At 36.3% G+C, this 18947-nt stretch overlaps 2 protein-coding genes across 2 annotated transcripts in view; one reads left to right on the forward strand and one right to left on the reverse strand.

Moving 5' to 3' along the window:
• The window catches only part of LOC115623848 (zinc finger protein rotund-like), a 29186-nt gene extending 23464 nt beyond the window's left edge, over nucleotides 1-5722 (forward strand). The window contains exons 4-6 of the mRNA XM_030518391.1: nucleotides 3073-3123; nucleotides 4387-4655; nucleotides 5663-5722. Coding sequence (XP_030374251.1) covers nucleotides 3073-3123; nucleotides 4387-4655; nucleotides 5663-5722 — 380 coding nt within the window. The remainder of the gene's footprint in view (nucleotides 1-3072; nucleotides 3124-4386; nucleotides 4656-5662) is intronic.
• A 226-nt stretch (nucleotides 5723-5948) lies between these two features.
• On the reverse strand, nucleotides 5949-18485 carry LOC115623849 (GTPase-activating protein RacGAP84C). The gene is made up of 3 exons (XM_030518392.1): nucleotides 18238-18485; nucleotides 16442-17246; nucleotides 5949-6008 (listed from the first exon to the last, which is right to left on the reverse strand). The coding sequence occupies exons 1-3, from the start codon at nucleotides 18483-18485 to the stop codon at nucleotides 5949-5951; spliced, it is 1113 nt and encodes a 370-aa protein (XP_030374252.1).
• Nucleotides 18486-18947: the final 462 nt, after the last annotated feature.

Below are 18947 nucleotides of genomic sequence, written 5' to 3' on the forward strand. Positions count from 1 at the left end.
ATGTGAGGAAGTAAATTCAAAAGGTCGAATAGAATTAACATGCTCCGGCATATTTTCAACTAAAATTATTTGTTGACTTTCAATTAAAAAAAAAAAATAATTCAACATTTCTCGTTGCGGGGAAGCGACTAAAAACATTGCTGGAAAAGTCAAAGTATTCCTTGATTGATGCATTGATAACCATCTTCTACCAACATCTATAAGTAACACAGCTATCTCCCGTATTCAGAACATTTGTTCCTTTGCCATCAGGTTCGACTGTATGTTTCGGGAGTACAATGTATTTGCTTCTACTCCCACGACGAGAACTGTCGCTTAGAAAAGCCGCCGAAATATTGACCTTTAACAGCATGCCAGCGACAGCAGCAACAATAACAACAACAGCCGTAAGCAGGCAATAACAATAACAGCAATAACAGCAACAACAACAATTGGCGACAAGATGCTTACAACATGTTTACATAAATTCCTAAAATGCAAACAACCTTTTAGCTAGGCCGGACTGAGCCACTTACTCGCAGCTACTAGTTCAGCAGCCAGTTGTTGTTGCTGTTGTTGTTGCAACATTGACAGCAACACGCTACAGCATCAGCAACGGCAACGGCAACGAAACCATGACCAGGACCAGGACCAGGACCGGGACCCCCCTGCAGTAACTGCTTCTGTTCCTGCTGCTGCTGCTTGTTTGGCGTTGACGTTGGCGGCAACGATCTCGGCCCGATAATGTCAACGCTAGGCAATTGGCCAATAACATTGTTGTTGCCGTTGCATGTAGCTGCGACTGCTGTGGCGATAAGCATCGACCACATTGTTGTTGGCCGCTGTGATGTAGATGTATCTATGCGATTGCCCATGGCTTCGTCCGCTGCCTTTTCCTTGTACAAATTAACAATAAGCCGCGCGTAAAGTCCTCCTCCATTCTGGGCCATGACTCAGCCATGCCATGCAGCCACCACTCCACCACTCAGCTGTGGTTATGTGGCTGCAACTATCCATGTGGTCGCCGCAACAATTCAACGTTCAACTTGAAAATAACACATCGTTGAACTATTTGAAATGCCGCATCGGAACGCTGGCTGGTTCATTAGCTCGGTTCAAATCTCGGTTGCTTCAGTTGGCGCCACCGCCACTCACCACTGGGCCAACCACAGAGTAATTAACACTAAATATGTACATCAGTATGTTTGTCTGTTTGCAGTTTGTTGTTAGCTACAACCGCAATGATAACTACAAGACGACTATCGACTACCGACAGACCGACGCATGTTTGCCATCCAATTTGGTCGGCCAACATTTGTGCCAACAATTCTGTCTGCTAATGTTTTATTAGAAATGTTTGACATGCTCGCAGGCGCCACAATCAGCAGCGAAAATGGTTGAGAAACCACCGATGCGAACCACAGCAGAGATAGTTGAGAAAGGTGGCAGCGGACGGGTTTGTTTCAATTGCAACTCTACTATGTGGCGTGCGAGCTAAGCCCGATAACTCCTTTGAACTCATTTTGCAATTCGTTTCCTTTGTGATTAAAAAACCATAAAGTCGGGGTAGAACTATATCAAATTATGTTTGTGTTGCTGGCTCTGCTGATAAGCTTTTTAGATTGTATAAATGGAGCTGTTTATTGAAATATACAATAATATACTCCCAATTCTAAGAACTAGCACATAGCCGCCTAAGACGATAAAAAAATGTCTGCACCCCTTATCATAATTCTCATAGGCAAAAAATATGTTAATTTGTTACCCTTTTTATGTTGATCTTAAAATAATAATAACAAACACCCTCCTGTGCTATTCATAAACTGATATTATCCGTTTTCTTAGAAATTGAACATTTTTATTCATTTAAAAAAATATCTCATCTCATTTTAGCTATCACAATATTTTATCCAAATCAAAACTTTAAGTTGATATTTTTCTACAACATTTTGCTTAAACTATTCATACCAATCACTTAAATGATAAATAAAGAGTATATTATTATTAATTTTATATACTATTTATACATATAATCCAAATTCATTTTAATTTTAATCTAAGCTCAGTTTTAATGTGCTGTTTTTAAAAAATCATTTATTTGTTTTGCTATAACCTGTAGAAAGTTGTAGTGTAAAGAATATTAATAAAGTATTAAAAAATCAAAGAATTTAAACTCCTTTAGTATGAACATGAAAATATTAAGCAATTTCAAGTTTTTCACAAACGTCCATGGACATTAGCTTCTCTTTGCAAGTCTATTTTATTTGCTACAGATTAAAATTTTTACCTTTTTTCTGATATACATGTCTTTAGTTTAATCTAAATTCACTGTTTTTCTTTATATTGTCAAATCAGTCATGAACTTAATTTACAACATATAGAAAAATCTTTAATTGAACTTAGGTTGTGACTCTATAGCAACTATCGAGTAACATTTTGAAGTCCCATTTTTGTACACATGTAGTGCACCATTAGTTTCCTCTCTTAACCATAGTCGTGCATTGGAGCGCCGCACATTTTTTATTAAATACCCATAGTTTGATTGATGTCTTCACCTGCTGTGCATGCTAGAGGCCCGCCTGCTAATCCTGTCACATTAACGAGCTGCTCGTAGTTGCTCTTTTTGCTAAGCCCCCATCATTGACATGATTAGCAAATTCACACAATTTTTGCACGCAAAGGCCGCGAACTATAAAAAAAAAGCTCAATTAGAACACGAGCCGCAGGCCACAAAGGCAAAAAGTGGCAAATGTGAAACTATTTTCACATAAACTGCGCCCCAGAATTTCCGCACCAGAACTAGCAGTAGTCCCGCCAGCCGAACGATTTCCCAATGGCAATCAAGGCAGTCGACCGGCCAACTAATGTCTCAGTTTAATTAGAAGCGGGCGACTCAGCTGGCCACTTGTGCAGGTGAGTGAACGGGCGACAGAGACAAAGGCAGGCACAGGTACAGAGGTACAGAGAGACAGCGACAGCGACAGCGACAGAAACTGCGACTGACAGTTAAACGACGAACGTTGGACAAGCGTTAGACGGCGCCACTATCGACACAATTCACTACAACCGACGACAACTCAATTGCCATTGCAGGTCACTTTCTGGATGACAATCGTCTGGAGCACCATGCGGTAACCGGACAAGGTAAGCGAGCGAACTAACGCGTCCCCCTTTTAAGGCAGGCCGACACATGTCAGCTGTCCATTCTATATACTCGCACACTTTAAAGAAAAATGGTCCTAAAATCGAGCTTTGAAAAACAAAATGCTTAGAAATAATATGGCATTACTTATTTAGAATATGACATGAAGGGCAATATATATCCTGATAATAGCAGGTACTGTGAATGTAAAGAAAATATAATATAGTTCCACAACTTAAATCAATCTAATAGCTATACTAATTAATCAGGGGTCTTAAGGTACATGACAACAAATAGGGGTTTCTTTCAGTATTTTTCTAAGAAAATCAATTCAATATTTGGCTACTTCCTATCTCTTCTTGATTTTGACTTTAAAGTGACAAGTGGTTTGTTCTAGAAATCGTATAATGTTTTGAAAATAATGACTGACATACAAGTATTTAAATCTTAGTGAGGGGTCTTAAAGTTTATACAGGAGTTTGAAGGTTTCTTTCAGGGTTTTTTTAAGGAAATCAATTCAATATTTGTACTTCTTCCTACTATGCGTTTCAAGTTTGATAAGTAACCAAAAATATATAATTGTAATGGCAAAGCAAATATTTAAAAATAAAATGTTGACACAAATTTGAAATCATTTTATTAAATTTACTTTTAATAAAAATAATACCACATGTAATAGAAACCAAGGAGTTGGACATTTTTGTATGAATAACTATCCATTGTTGATCATATTGCCTGCCAAATAATTAATTAAACTACAATTTAACTTTAAATTTATCGAAGTAGCTTTCATCACGAAAACAGATGAAGAAAAACTGAAATAAATATGATAATATTGATTTATAATCTTATTCAGGAAAAATGTTTCTGTATGTTTCTATGTAATTTTAATAAGTTTAATCAATTCATATTTGAAATGTCAAACATTCAAATTCATTCATTCATTCATTTTGAAACATTCAAATCTAAATGTCATCAAATAAAATGCCTTTAGTAACTATTTATTTAAAATCGTAAACAATCGATCTTGTATAAAAGTTTTTGTTAGATTGAAGTTTTGAAATTTTTATAAACTCAGCTCAATTTTACATCAGTCTATTTTATTTTTATTGGCATACACTTAAATAAGTTTTGAACAATTACTTTTATTTTATTTAAGTAAATTTTCAATTTTTTTTCATCTGTGTGTAGCTGCACAATGGCTTATAACTTGATTTCGATTCCTTTCTCCAAGTGTAACTTAATTTCTATGTGTTCTTCTACAGGTGGGCTGACCGGATTGGGTGGTGGCAGTGGAGCCGCTGGTGGTGGTGGCGGCGGCAGTGGCGGTCTTGGCGCCACCGGCCCAACGCATCACGGCAACCATGTGGGGCACCATCACAGCTCAGCGGCGCTGCTTGTTGTGCCACAGCCAATAAATGCCAGTAAGATTGGAGCATCACATGGGCCGGGCGGACCGGCAGCGGGTGTGACAACCGCGGGACATGCCGCAGGCGGCACCGGTCGCAAGTATCAATGCAAAATGTGTCCACAGGTGAGTCATCAACATATTTAAAAAAAAAAAAAAAAAAAAAACGAAATGACAAAACACATTGAAGCGGTTGCTGCTGCCTGTTCAAGCTGCCACTTGTGTGGGTGTGCGTGTGCGTTAACTTAGGGCCGCAAGGGCCTGGCCGGTTAACGTGGCCATCATCCAGGCCGCAGGCGAGCACAAATTGCACGCCGCTTAACCCTTTGAAAGGCCAAACGGCGCTGACGACGACGACAGCGTCGACGGCTTTTGTTTACAATTTTCCAGTTGATTTGTCAACGCTGAGGTTTCAGATTTCAGCCGGCTGGTGGGCTGTTCGCATAAAATGAAGCTCCCTAGCTGGTTGATACTCTTGCCTCTTTTGAACACATATGGGATGGGACTGTCAACGAATGTTAAGATCCTTAATTTAAATGAATGCTTAAGTTGTATTTGCAAAATGGAATTGGAGCTAAAAGTGTGAGCTGAAAAATGGGAAATTAACTCTGCCTTTTTCAGATATTCATCCGTTTTTGCATTCAAATATGCTGAGTGTTAAGTTCTAAGTGCCTCCTAACTGCAATAAGGCTGGAATCAAATATCTATTCATATCAATTAGGGCAGGCAGTTATGTTTTTCGTATCACTTATTATTGGAGCAACGTCTATGCCGCTTTGCTTTCCTTTTTGCTCACTAGTCTTTGAAAAATCTACATTAGATTGCTTGCCAATTCAATTTTAAATATTGTAATATCTAATGGAAAATGTGAAAAATCTGTAAAACATTCATTTTATTTAACTTAACTTATTCTTTTCATTCAAAAAACAATAATTGTGATTCTTAAATTAGTTACAAAGAGCATTTATGATTCGGGAATTGAAGGAAACTACTTTGTTTTATATTCCCACAATCTCTGTTGATCGACAAACACGTGCAGTTGGCTGCGCACTTGGCGGCATCTCCAGCGCCAGTTGTTGTTGTTGTTGTAGATTTTTTGTGTTATTATTCGACTCAATTGTCGATTCGCTCAGATTTACGTTGCCATATTAATGACACTGAAGCTGAAGCCTTTGCGCAGCAGATGGCGTTGACCCCGCCCCTCCGCTTTGCTCGCTGCTTATAAAATTTCAATTATGTCTGGACACAGGTGTATGTATATCTATGCATATATGTGTGCGTGCATATGTGTGTGTGCTTTGGCGTGTTAATTGCAGTTAATTGAGCCGATTGTTTTTAACGGTTATTTGCTGTCGTGCGTTGAGCAGCCACGTCGGGTCCCATTCCCCCAGTCTGTGGCACTTTTGGGCATCTTTCTGGTCACTGATATGCGTGTGACACACCGTTGGTGGCTGGCCATTTGATGGGTAAGCGCCGGAACTGCAAATGCTAACCAGGATTATTTAAATCACAAATGTGTAAAGTTCTTAAAAGATGGGATACTCGTATATTGTTGGTCGCTATTTATGGGGGGAAATGATAACTCATGCTGCCAGCAATAAAAAAAATTACAACACTTTTATATTTTAAACTAGCAGGTATTGCCCGTCTTAACCCGGCTCAATATAATGTTTCCAATTGTATTTGTTTTGTGTGTGCATAACCTACCCATATGTTTTCACCTTATAAGTTACCAGTAGGAAGGCATTTAAGGTATTTAAATGAACATTTTCTGTTCTTGACAAAAAATTGTTCAGTAGTCCGTTACATTTTTGTTCTTGCCAAACTATTTCGTTCAACGAACATGACCACTATAACTAATATTTTTTAAAGCTCGTTTTCCCCCCGTTGGAGCTAGAATTTTCCAAAAGCCTTTCTTAGTGTGCTCCTACACTATGATGGATACTATGAAAAGATACTTGAGTCCAAATTTCATCTTTTACCGTTTGGGCTGTGCGTTGATCACCAATTAGTCAGGACAAACTGTTTTATATATAGAGATAACGCAACGTTTTAAGATAGACGATTTGCAAAAAAGGGGGAATAATTATAAGGGTATATCCTAATTTTAAATTCACATTTGAGCCTTTTCGTGTCATATTGAGTCAATACGGTCACGCACAAACTCGGAATATGAAACACGGCACTCGTGTCAATGCCGTGCAGCGAGGAGCCACGATCAAAAAGCACTGACAATTCTCATCTCAATTTGCTAGAGTAAAACTTTCGATAGTTGAAGCCACCGATACCATCAAAATATCGAAGTTTGAATGCAATAAGCAGAATATTTAAATAATAAAATCTAATTATTTATTGAGATCAATAAGAACAAATCATACATACATACATCTGCCCGCAATGCGAAGCAGAATATGCGTAGCTCCGTTATTCGGTTTCTGCTTTACTATCGCTTACGCAGTCGTTGCTTAGCGACGGTAACTGTAAACTTTTGGCGTTTTGCCTTTGCAATTAACATTAAATGGTCAAAACGAAAGAAGATGTGCGAGCCAACAACTTAAAGTTGTTGTTGTTGTTTTGTATGTACATGCTACATACATATACAGGCATACATGCATATGCATGTACATATGTATGTATGCATGGGCACACATAGACACGAACTGTTGCTTGTTGTATGCATGTGTGAGTGTGTGTATGCGATGTCCCCAACTATTTGATATTTGATATATGGCAAGTAAAAAACATATTGCTATATTTTAATCGTTGAATGCCAATTTGTTGATATAATGTTGATTACATTACCCAAATTTGAAATCGATCGGACAAAATTTATAACACAAACTATTCATTTGAAAAAGTGAATAAATATTAAAACCCCAATAATAAAATTAAATGCGATATATCGAAAATATCGATACTTGTGTTGATATATCGTAATACATGTCGAATACAAATACATCGAAAAACATCGTTTGAGAGTTATTGATTATTATACTGTATTCGATTGTTCACTGTACACATATGTACATACATACATACAAATGTATTTGTGTGTGTACGGTAACTGTAAACTTTTGGCATTTTTCGTATGCAATTAACAGCCGTAAATTATCAAAACGAAAGAAGTTTTGCGAGCCAATAACTTGTTGTTGTTGTTTTAAAAATTTTGATTTGAAAACATAGAACACTATTTATTACAATTAAACAACAGTGTTCGATGGCCCACTGCATACATACAAACCTATATATGTATATAAGAATGTATGTACGTACATACATACTTATTGATGTACATATGTACATACTATACATACAGACGTATGTATATATGTATGTACGTATGTAATACATATGGTGCTGGTGTAATTCATAATGCGAAATTCTTTCTAAGGGGAGCAATGTCCCCCCTGCCCAACCTGCGTACGCCCTTGTAGTCCGTTGTCCTAAAATCCCTTATGCCAAATGTACTAAACAAAGAAAAAATAACATAAAAATGTTTATGTTATAATGTTAATAATTTTTAATTAATTAACATTTCTTGCCCTGTCAGTGCAAGACGAATGTACTTTTATACATATGTATGTATGTATATATGTACATACATTTGTACAAATGAACATTCACACATTAGTGTCTCACATTTTGCTTTGGCTACTTCAACCGTTTGCACGCAACTACACGAACAGCTGCTTGTATGTATGTATGTGTGTGTGTGTGTATGTATACTTAGTTGTCCCCAACTGTTTGATATTTTGTATTGTTTGTTCTGCCTGCATTTGTAAAATGCATATTTTAAAAATCGTTAAATGCAAAGTTGTAATTTTAGTTACGTAGATTATATTACCCAAATTTGAAATCGATCGGACAAAATTTATAACACAAACTTTTCATTTGAAAAAATGAATAAATATTAAAACCCCAATAATTCAAGCTCCAACACAAATTTCGAAAAACCGAGCATGCAGTTTTGTTTGTATTCTTTTATAGATTATAAAAACCAAATTTAAAGTTGATCGATTCAGAAATGCAGAATTTTCAAACAAACTTTGGAGCTACTTTTCCCCCCTTTGGAGCTCGAATTTTCGAAAATCCCTTCTTAGTGCGCATCTACACCATGATAGGATACTTGAGCCCAAATTTCAGTTTCCTAGCTTTTACCGTTTGGGCTGTGGGGTGTTGATTGTGTTTCAATTTTTCCACGGAAAACCCCCCAAACCAAGTATACAGTTTTTTTTGTATTCTTTGTGAGAGTATACAAACTAAGTTTGAAGTTAATCAGATGAAAATTGTAGATTTTTCATACAAACGTTGGAGCCCGTTTTCCCCCCTTTGGCGTTCGAATTTTCCGAAACCCCTTCTTAGTGCTCACTTTCACTATAAGAGGGATCTTGTGTCCAAATTTCAGCTTCCTAGCTCTTACCGTTTGGGCTGTGCGTTGATTGCCAATCAGTCAGTCAGTCAGTCAGTCAGTCAGTCAGTCAGGACAAACTGTTTTATATATATAGAGATGTACTTAGTTTGTTACTTCTTAGCTAAAGAGCTAAATTGTAGGCCATTTTTAAAATTATTGCTTTACATAAATAATCCATGTTTTGAATATTTTTGCTAAAAGTTTTGTCGACAACTTGAATACATTTTGAGCTATATGTTAGATCCTTTTCATTCTCTTATATTTATAATTTTTAATTAAATAAATAAGAACGTATATATCTGGAAATTTAGAGATTATCCAGAACTAGATAATAATTCAATATTATATAATTTTCTTGTCAATGTTTTCTGATTCTCATTCCTAACATATTTCTATTCTAGTGTCAAAAAAATATTTTTGAAAAGAAGGTTTTATTTCTAGAAAGGGCTTACTGAAGAAAGTATCTTAAAATTATCGTTAATATGATAAAAAGAGAATCGAGAATTTGGTCGCCATGAACATATTTTATTACGATTTGTCGACTTTTTTTTAGTGAAATAATTAAAAAGTGAAATTTTTTTGCGATATAAGTAAACCTTAACTAGTTTTAAAACAGCAATACGCAGAAGAAAATCGAATTGACGCCACGACAAATAACATCATTCGTAGTTTTCTTTCAATGTAGCTTCTTAAGCTTCAAAAAAAGTCATTGAATGTGAATAAACAAATCAGGTACTCTCCATTTGTTTTCGCAACATTTCTATATTTTTATAGCATTTTCAACACGTTTTTATGATAGTCTGTAATTTTGTGTCTCTACATTCAATAGTTAAACTATTTATATGCCTTGTGATTCAGAATTCCTTATTATAAGTCTCCTATTGGTTTTTCTATTAAATTTATATTTAATTTCTATTTTGAAAGAATATACTAAATGGTTTTTGAAGTTGTTTGGAGTAATTTTTACATACAGAGTGCGTTAAGGTTCTTAATTTTTTTTTTTTCATAATATATATTTATACGTATACAATTTATTAAACCAGTATTCTACTACCAATATGGCAGCTTACGCTAGTTGAAAATATGTTTTTAATAGCTTTTTTAAAGTAATTATTAAAAAGTCTTTCCTATGAAGTACTAGAAGTGCATGCTGCATAATTGTCCTGGCTTAGGCAATGGCGAAGATTTCCAAGTAACAGAACATACATAATTGAAAGAGCAAACGCTTAGGAATAGCATCGCAAAATGTATGTTGGGGAGTAGGCTTTTCTCTTAGGCGAACACACACTTTTACACACCACACATATGCGTACACGTATTGAAGCCTTGGTGAGTGCGATCGAACAAATGAAAGGAAATTGCCACAACGGCACGCACCACTAGAAGCTGTAGGAAATAAAAAATAGAAGCAACAAAAACATACTAGAAATTGTTGCTGGAAAAATGTTGTTGTAGCTATGTAGTTGTTGTTATTTTGGCAACAACGGCGCTGACGACGACGACGGACGACGATAACGACAACGAAAATTTGTTGTCCATTGGACGAATGATATGATGGCCAGCCATATAAATGTATATAGAGGGCTTTATATGCCACACCCACACTGCCCACAATTTGTGGTCTACTAACAACATTTGTAGCCAGCTGATGAGTTGAGAAGCTCACACACACACACACAATACATCTACATGCTCCTGCCTAGGCGACGGCGACTGATGATGTTGATGACGCTGCTGAAAAGCCAAAACCAAATGCAAGTGTGTGTGTGTGTGTGGGAGTGTGTGTGTATCTGTGCATGCGGGCTGCCCGTTCGCATTCTGGCTGTTGTAGTTGTTGCGGAGAGGTGTTCATTTGTGTGAGACAAGCGAATGAAATAGCATGCCTAAAAGTATGCAACTACTTTTTTGCTACTTTTCGTTTTTTGGGCACAGCTGCGTGCGAGTGAGTTCGCATTTATGTGTGTGTGTGTGTGTGCTCACAAAAAGAAAAGTCCATCCACACACATGCACACATGTGCCTCCCCTTCCACACTCACATACGCTCACATACACACACGTACACACACACGCATGTATCGGACTGCCGTAGTACCAAAATTAGTGCGTTTTCTACGCTCCTACTGTTTTATTAATTACCCACACTTTTTTGTACTGTTGGACCTTAGCTTTGACTGCCCATTTCTAGCTGCTGTTGTTGTAGTTGTTGTTGCTGTGCCAATGCAGCTTCCATTCAAATTACTACACTTGCCACTCTCATCTTGTCCTGCAGCATCCGTAGAGAGGGGGGCGGAGAAGAGGCAAAAGCAGGAGCAGCTGCACCAACGATGACCACCAACAGCAGTCGCTCGTTTTTTATGCCTTTGACTCTGCTCCTCATATGCACATATGGCCATGTTTGCAAATGTATGCGTGGCTGTGTGTGTGCGTGTGTACTGGCCAGCCTATCATGTTAGTGTGCTGCCCTTTTTTTGCATTGGTCTTTCTGCCACTACCTCGCACTTTTTCTCATCTCTTTTTTTTCGAGGTGTTGCCCCAAAATTATGTGCGCTTTTTTTGGGGGCTGGTTGGCAAGCGCAGTCGGGCATCCCTGACTTTTTCTTTGCTTATTTTGACAGCGTTCAATGCTGCCAAAAATAAATTATTTTTAAATTATTTTTCACAGAAAATAACAACAGCAACAGCAGAAATGCAAAAATTCAGGCAAAAATTGCCAGCTTTATTAATAAAATATGTGTGAGCTGCATTATGGCAGAGAAGAAAGGGAAGTGATTGTTTAAAAATACCTTTTTGATACAATTTTAATTAAATTCAATAAGCAGTTCTACTATATGCTGGACGTTAGTTTGGCTAGGTGTGTAGATATAAATCCCATATTTCCTCATGCTTGCTAAAGAATTGAAAATTAGCAACTAATGGGCACTAAAATGAAACAAAGTCTACTTAGTCTGCAGTGCCAAGTGAGGGGAATTAAAAAAATAATTAAAATTTTCCTTTTCTTGCTAATGCGTAGGAGTTCATGTGTTGTCGGTTACTTCTTTTGTTAAGTAAAGATTTGCTTTCTAATATTTTTAGTTTGCTGACTTTTGCAGCTAAATATTTAAACGGATATTCATTTTAATATTGAGACGGAAAAGTTGATAGCTTATGGTGTTGATTTAGTGCAAGTTTATGTTACAGTACAATAATTTAAGTCTATGTTATTAACCCTTTCCATTCGCATGATTCAGCAACATATTGAAACAGATTTATATTTTCCAAAAATCATACGCATTTTTTTTGTTTACATAATTTATTAAACTAGTTTTCTACTACCAATATGGCAGCTTAAGCTAGTTGAAAGTTAGGGAATACAAAAGTTGTCTATAGTAAGCATCTATAGGACGCACTTACATCTATATATATACAATATTTACAATGTTTTACATGCAAAATGAAATTATATTTTATGATATATAGTATATTATATATTTTATACAAGGGATCTTGTGGGGAGATCCTTTGGATGGCACTTCTTCAGTCTTCTCTTCTTAGGTTTGGACAGGAGCCGACTCGCTAGTGCGTTAGGGTGGCTGCCGAGTCGCTTCTCGTAAAATGTATATTTAAATTCGCTCAAATAACTTCGAAACTTAGAAATTTTAAAAGACAGATTTTTTCGACTGATACCAAGTTGTTTTAAAACATTACCTAGAAGCTATTGAAACATTACTTAAAATACAAAACATAAATTTACATAAAGATCTGCATATTTTCACTGAATATTAGTTTAAGCATTGCAACAATTATTATTTGAAAATTAAGATAATATATATCATATATATCATATATATATATATATATATATATATATATATATATATATATATATATATATATATATATATATATATATATATATATATATATATAATAACATACGTGTAAAACAATAATAACATGGTAAAGAAGAGCCTTTTTAATTTAAAAATGGTTCGATGCAGTTTGATGCAGTTTTGAATTTTATTATTTGAAAATTTTTAAAAGCCTTCATTATTTATGAGCGAACAACAAATTGAATGTATCAATGATTTGATACACATTATTAAAATAAATTCCAAAACATACAATAATGAGCAACAAGATGTTTACAATAAATAATAATTGTATTGATATTTTTAACATTCTAAATTAAAATGGATCTTGATGGCCAGTTAGTAGTTCATGTGAGACAAATACCTATGGATAATTATTTTAATTGCGACATAGAGCGTCATTGAATTCAACGAAAACTGTGATCGGCAACGAGCTGAAATTAAATAACAACTCCCCGGTGGCAGTGGCTGCCTGCTTCCTTTTGCTTTGAGAGATATGCAAATTTTAAACAAAGTATTTGTTATAAATCATAATAAGAGAAACAAAAATATTTTTAAAATAACAAAATGCGTGGGCGTCCACTTGCTCAGTCGCACTCATAACGTTTACATTAAAATTATAAAAACAAGCGTGGGCAAAAAATTTCAAAAGAAAAAAATGTTCGCATATGAATTAACTGAAATAAGCATAAAAGTAGGCAACACTTTTTTCGCCATGTTATTATTGGCATAGCGGGCACTAGCGTGAACGTTTGGGTGTGAGTGGGTGATGGGTCATATGTGTGTGTGTGTGTCTGTGTGTGCTTGTAGCGTGAAAATGTTGCAGCCTTTTAGGCGCTGAAACGCCCCACATACGCATAATGCATTATGTTCCTTTTTTCAGTAATATTTTCAAAGGCAAGTTCTTTTTTAGTTATATTTGAACGCATATAATTTTTTATTGCATTTTTTTCACAGCACTTTTCAACTTTTTGCACTTGTGGTTGTGTAAGCACTAACACAATTAAACATACATAGATGGGGACAGGCAGGCACGCACACACGGCCAAGGGGCATGCTCACACTATCAATTAGCGAAATTACATACAAAAAAGCCAGCGCAAAATGTTTGCCAACACAAAAAAAAAATTGCAGGGAAAATAGAAAAATTGCAAAAATTTGTACGCGAACACACTTATGCACACGCACACACAGCAGAAAGAGAGGATGAAAATGTGCATATATGTGGTTTTTATATACATGTGCTTGCAACTCTCTATATATGTATGTATGTGCGAGTATATGTGTGTGCGCTCTACGTTATTCCCCTCATTTAATTAACAATAAAAATAGGCTAAAAAGTCTAAAAAAGCACAACAGCAAGCGATTATGCACACATACATACACACACACATACACGCCCACATGCGGCCCACACATGTATGTACAGACATATGAACATATATGCAAACGTGCCATTTGTTAAACAATTTTAACACGCATCGTACGGCGCCTCCAAGTAGGCGACGCTTTAGTGTGAAATTGCGCATTTCACGCTCAACCCACGCTAAAATGTGCGTGGGCAGCACAACCACAGCCACACATTCACACACACACACACACACAGAGATAAACGAACACAAACGGCGAACGACACACGTAGACTGCTGGCTGGCTGGCTGGCTGGCAAGCAGGCATTAAAATTTGATCCGATATAATGCATGAATTATGTAAACTATTTTTATTTTTGTTTTGGTTTTATTATTTTGCAATGTTTTTTTTTCCGTTTTGCAATTCTTTCTCCGCTAGTTGTTTTTGTTTTTATTATTTTTATTGCATTTCTTTTGCATTCTTCTGCCACGGTATTGGTGTTTGCTCGCATTGCCCCTGCATATGAATTGGCATCTGTTCGTGTGCGTGTGTGTGTGCGTCTGAGTTTGAGTTAGTGTGTTAGTGTGCGTGCGGCCTTTGGCATTAGCATTTGGTTAACATATCGCCCTTTTTGGCCATACAATACTCATTTTATTGCTATTTTTAGCGGTTAGCAACATCCACGCATTCAATTCAATCTCCACTTCCGCCGCTCGCTCGCTCTACATAGCGCCCTCTCGCTCGCACACCTTGCCTTGTTTATTTTTTATTTGATTATACATCATTTTTATTATATACATATATATATATATATATATGTGCCGTATAGTCCTATTTATGCACTCGCCCAGTGCATTCAAGTGTTTTGTTTTGTTTTCCATGTTTTTTGGCATTTCATATTTTTAGCTAGGCTGTTGTTATTCTTCCCACTTTGTCAACTTACACATATAACTTATATTGAATATACATATATATATATAAATATATATATTTTATGGCACTGTGTATTTTGCGATTCGATTAAAATAATAATCATGTAAATATGTTAATGGGAATTTATACATTTTCAGATTATTTTCTTTGCTTAAAAATACAATATTTAGTACAAATTTAATACAAATAAACCCTTTAGGGAAAAAGAGGTAATTGTATGAAAAATAGAAACAAATTTAAAGCTGCAAGATTATTTTTTTAGTTGAATTGATAGTTTAATGTATTGAGATTTACAATTGCTGTAGAATAATTCTGCGTCTGTCACCCACTTACACTGAATAATTGTTGAGATGCAGTCGTGATCGAACGTCTGAATAAAGGAGACGTGCTTTTGAAATCGTGCTCTGTGTTATATAGTGAGTGTCATTTGTCTCCCAAACTAAGTGTTTTGTGCTTTAACCTTAAAATCAATCTGTATATTTCGCGCAGAAAACTAGAACAATTTTCTACTAATTAATGGTTTTCCTTTACAACAAATCTACGAAATTGTGTGTAAGCTACTTGCATATCAGATCGGAGCTTAAGACATTTTCATCATGATAATCATTTATACTTCTATATTAGCGGCATTCTAGTCTGATTTACTTCCTCTAAGAGTTTTACTTTTTGAGATGCCGATACCAATTCCCTTAAATCTGTTGTATATTCTCGACAAAGCCTGTCTGGCAATATTTTGTATAGATGTCCCTAGCAGTTTATTAATATTATTATTCCCCAACTTGCTTCCCACGGCCTGCAATAGAGTGGCTTGCTCCTAATGAAGTTTAAATTCATTCAACACAGTACTTAATTAAATTAAAGCAAGCTCGCCTCTCTTCTTCAGCTTTTACTTGTCAGTCAGTTTTTTTTTTTTTTGCCTAATTTAAGGTTGTTATTAATATTGACTTGATATTCAGAAGTCATCCAGCGCCTTACATATTTTTTAAAGCTCTAACATATTAATTTTAAAAACATACATTACAAGTATTTAAATAAATCTTCACTTCTAACAAGCGCTTACATTATCTTAAATTGGTAAGTTTTTCTTTACATTTTTAAAAGAAAACTGAAACCCTTTGACGACAGCGTTCTCATCTTAGTTTTGTTAGCCTTTTGCACTCTCATAAAAAGGGGCTTTTGAAACATTCCAAACACTTTTTACTACATTTGTTTTCCAATTGAAAAGTTGTAACTCATAACTAAATATTAGCTTTGTAACAGAAAATGTCTTAAATATTAAGCACTTCTCTCACTTAAACTGCCAGATTTACCTACAAATAGAAACTCTCTTTAGCTATATATTATTTCAATTACAACATTCAACTACTTACCATTGATCTAAAGTAGGTTTTCATTGTGCGCCAGCGTTTGTCATTATCCCTCTCATAATTGCTGTCGGTGACATTACCAGAGTCCTCTTCATGCTCATCTAGCAACGGGGCTGGCTCAACTACCAGAAACTGCGCCCAAAACGATGGTGGCAATTGCAGCAGCATTCGCAGCACCTGCTGCCACACTATCACATTATTCAAATTCAAATCGAAATCATCGAATATTGTTGGTGCAAAAATGACTGCTATATTGACGATAGACATCTTAACAGCCGGGCTTCTGGCTACTCGCTGCCAGTGCAGCATGAGGAAGGCCAAGGTATCCCGATGGGCGGGTAGCATATCAATCATGATCTGATAGACTTGTTCCTCGGCTTCTAGCGGATCGCGCTGTTGGGCAGCCGCAATGAAGTCGCAACGTTGACAAACTGGAATCAGCGGACGCATCAGCTCCCTGAGAAAGTCCTTAATGCAACAACAAAGCGTATGGAGATCAATGCTGCCCAGATGTGGCGTTTCCTTGCCGCGCAGAAACTTCTGTTTCAGGCGCTTGCACTTGACTTTGGTCGATGATACGCGATAGAGACCCTCTTGCTGCAAACCTCGTGTCTCGATCTCAGTGACGCAATGCACTATGAGGGCGGGCACTCTTGGCGCCACGGTTGGCGCATAGTCGCTCAGGTGACCCCGTTTGCTGCTTATCAGGGGCTGGGGTATGCAGTTGATGGTCAGTTGGTGGCAACAGTCGGTGTGACAACGCAGCGGGCAGGCACGACAGCGCAAACTGGCGCCAGCAAAGCGAATGCTGTATAAATGAATGAATTGGGAAGGAATTAATAAATGCAATACATGGATTAAAAGATATTATTGAAATAATCGGCAAACAATCGTTGGTGCCACAGAGAATTCTTTCAATAAATGCGTATATACACTTTTAAAAAAGCTTTCAAAAAAAAAAAAAAACAATAAACACAATTGTAAAGGGAACGTTACTAATTTCCTTAAAAAATGATACTTGAAATATTCGATACAAATTCTATAAAATACGAACAAACTTTTAATCACTCTATATAGAAATTAAACCAAATACTCATTTAAATTTTTGGATTACGATGACCGTCTTCGTTTCAGCAAATATTCTGGTCAGCCTAACAGTTTGATTCCATTTAACTGCTAATGAATTATATTATCATTATTAATAGTTCACTTTTTAAAAAGATCGCTTTGCAAACGAAAAATAAATCGACAATAGTCTTTGAATTTTTTTTTAAGTTTTCTTCAGCAGCAACGTATATAGAAAGAGTTGATTATGACCGATGAGATGACCGTCTTCGTTTCAGGAAATATTCTGGACAGCCTAACAGTTTGATTCCATTTAACTGCTAATGAATTATATTATCATTATTAATAGTTCACTTTTTAAATAGATCGCTTTGCAAACGAAAAATAAATCGACAATAGTCTTTGAATTTTCTTTAAAGTTTTCTTCAGCAGCAACAGAGTATACGTACAGAAAGAGTTGATTATAAATTCGTAGTTTTTGGTGAAATGGCAGTTTAAAAAGGGTTTCATTTTATTTTAAAAATGTAATCACAAAAATAAAGTACAAGCTGATGTAAGCAGATTTGATTAGTTAATGAGAAACGAAGATAAAATAGTAAAGCTATTTGGAGTGTCTCTTGTTTGTTCAACAAGCTCAACGTTTTGTGACTGTCATGGATTTTTCAATCGTTTTTCGAGCCAAACCAATTCACGATCCAAGTGCATTCCAAGCTCCATCCCACCCGTTTACTTACCGCTTCTTGCAATGCACACAGCTGGCCACATTGTAGCATATCTTGACCTTGAAGTTGTGTTGACGCAGCAATGTGGTTGTGGCCCTCATCGATATTGGCATTCCATAAAAGCCACTGTGGTCCAAGGAGTCTATGGACGCACCATTCGGATTCATATTGATGCGTCGGTGCATCGAATCCATCGAAGGCATGCTATATAGTCGAAAGTGTGTACTGAGTTCATCATAGGACTTATAGTCGCGCACCATTCTCGTCTGCATGGCTCCAAAGTATTGAGGCAAATGAGAGGCAGTTTTGCTGAAGCCAACAGCAGTCCAAAACTACGACGACTGTTTTTCCCTAGCATGCTGCTTACTCAGCTGTTTAGCAACCAATAGGCCAGACACGCTGTCGTTATACAATTGCCCAACTCGTTGATTCTGACTCATTGGAACTGCACAATTCGGTTTGTCTGACCATGTTTGGTGTGCCATTGGAGCTCGACACAATTAGGTAGATCTTTCCGCTTGGTAACTTATTCAATTGTATTGCTATTTTAACTTTTTCTAATTGTAGCTGCTATCTGGCAAGGCAACACTGCGTATGGGTAATACGCGTATATATATATTTTTTAAAGTAAACAAACGCAGTGTGAATTTTAACTACCTTGGTGAGAAAGTTTATTTTAATTTTTGAGTAATGCTGATAAAAATATACATTAAACGAATTGC

The sequence above is a fragment of the Scaptodrosophila lebanonensis genome, unplaced genomic scaffold (assembly GCF_003285725.1).
Source record: "Scaptodrosophila lebanonensis strain 11010-0011.00,11010-0021.00 unplaced genomic scaffold, SlebRS2 tig00000053-arrow-pilon, whole genome shotgun sequence".
Taxonomy (NCBI): domain Eukaryota; kingdom Metazoa; phylum Arthropoda; class Insecta; order Diptera; family Drosophilidae; genus Scaptodrosophila; species Scaptodrosophila lebanonensis.

Excerpts from the sequence above, each read along its gene's own strand:
- LOC115623849 (XM_030518392.1), bottom strand. The coding sequence starts at position 18,485 with ATGGTGCGCGACTATAAGTCCTATGATGAACTCAGTACACACTTTCGA. Across the intron at positions 17,247-18,237 it reads TGTGTGCATTGCAAGAAGCG|CATTCGCTTTGCTGGCGCCA; the intron begins GTAAGTAAACGG and ends TCATTTATACAG. Across the intron at positions 6,009-16,441 it reads AAACCTACTTTAGATCAATG|TTCCGGCGCTTACCCATCAA; the intron begins GTAAGTAGTTGA and ends TAGCATTTGCAG.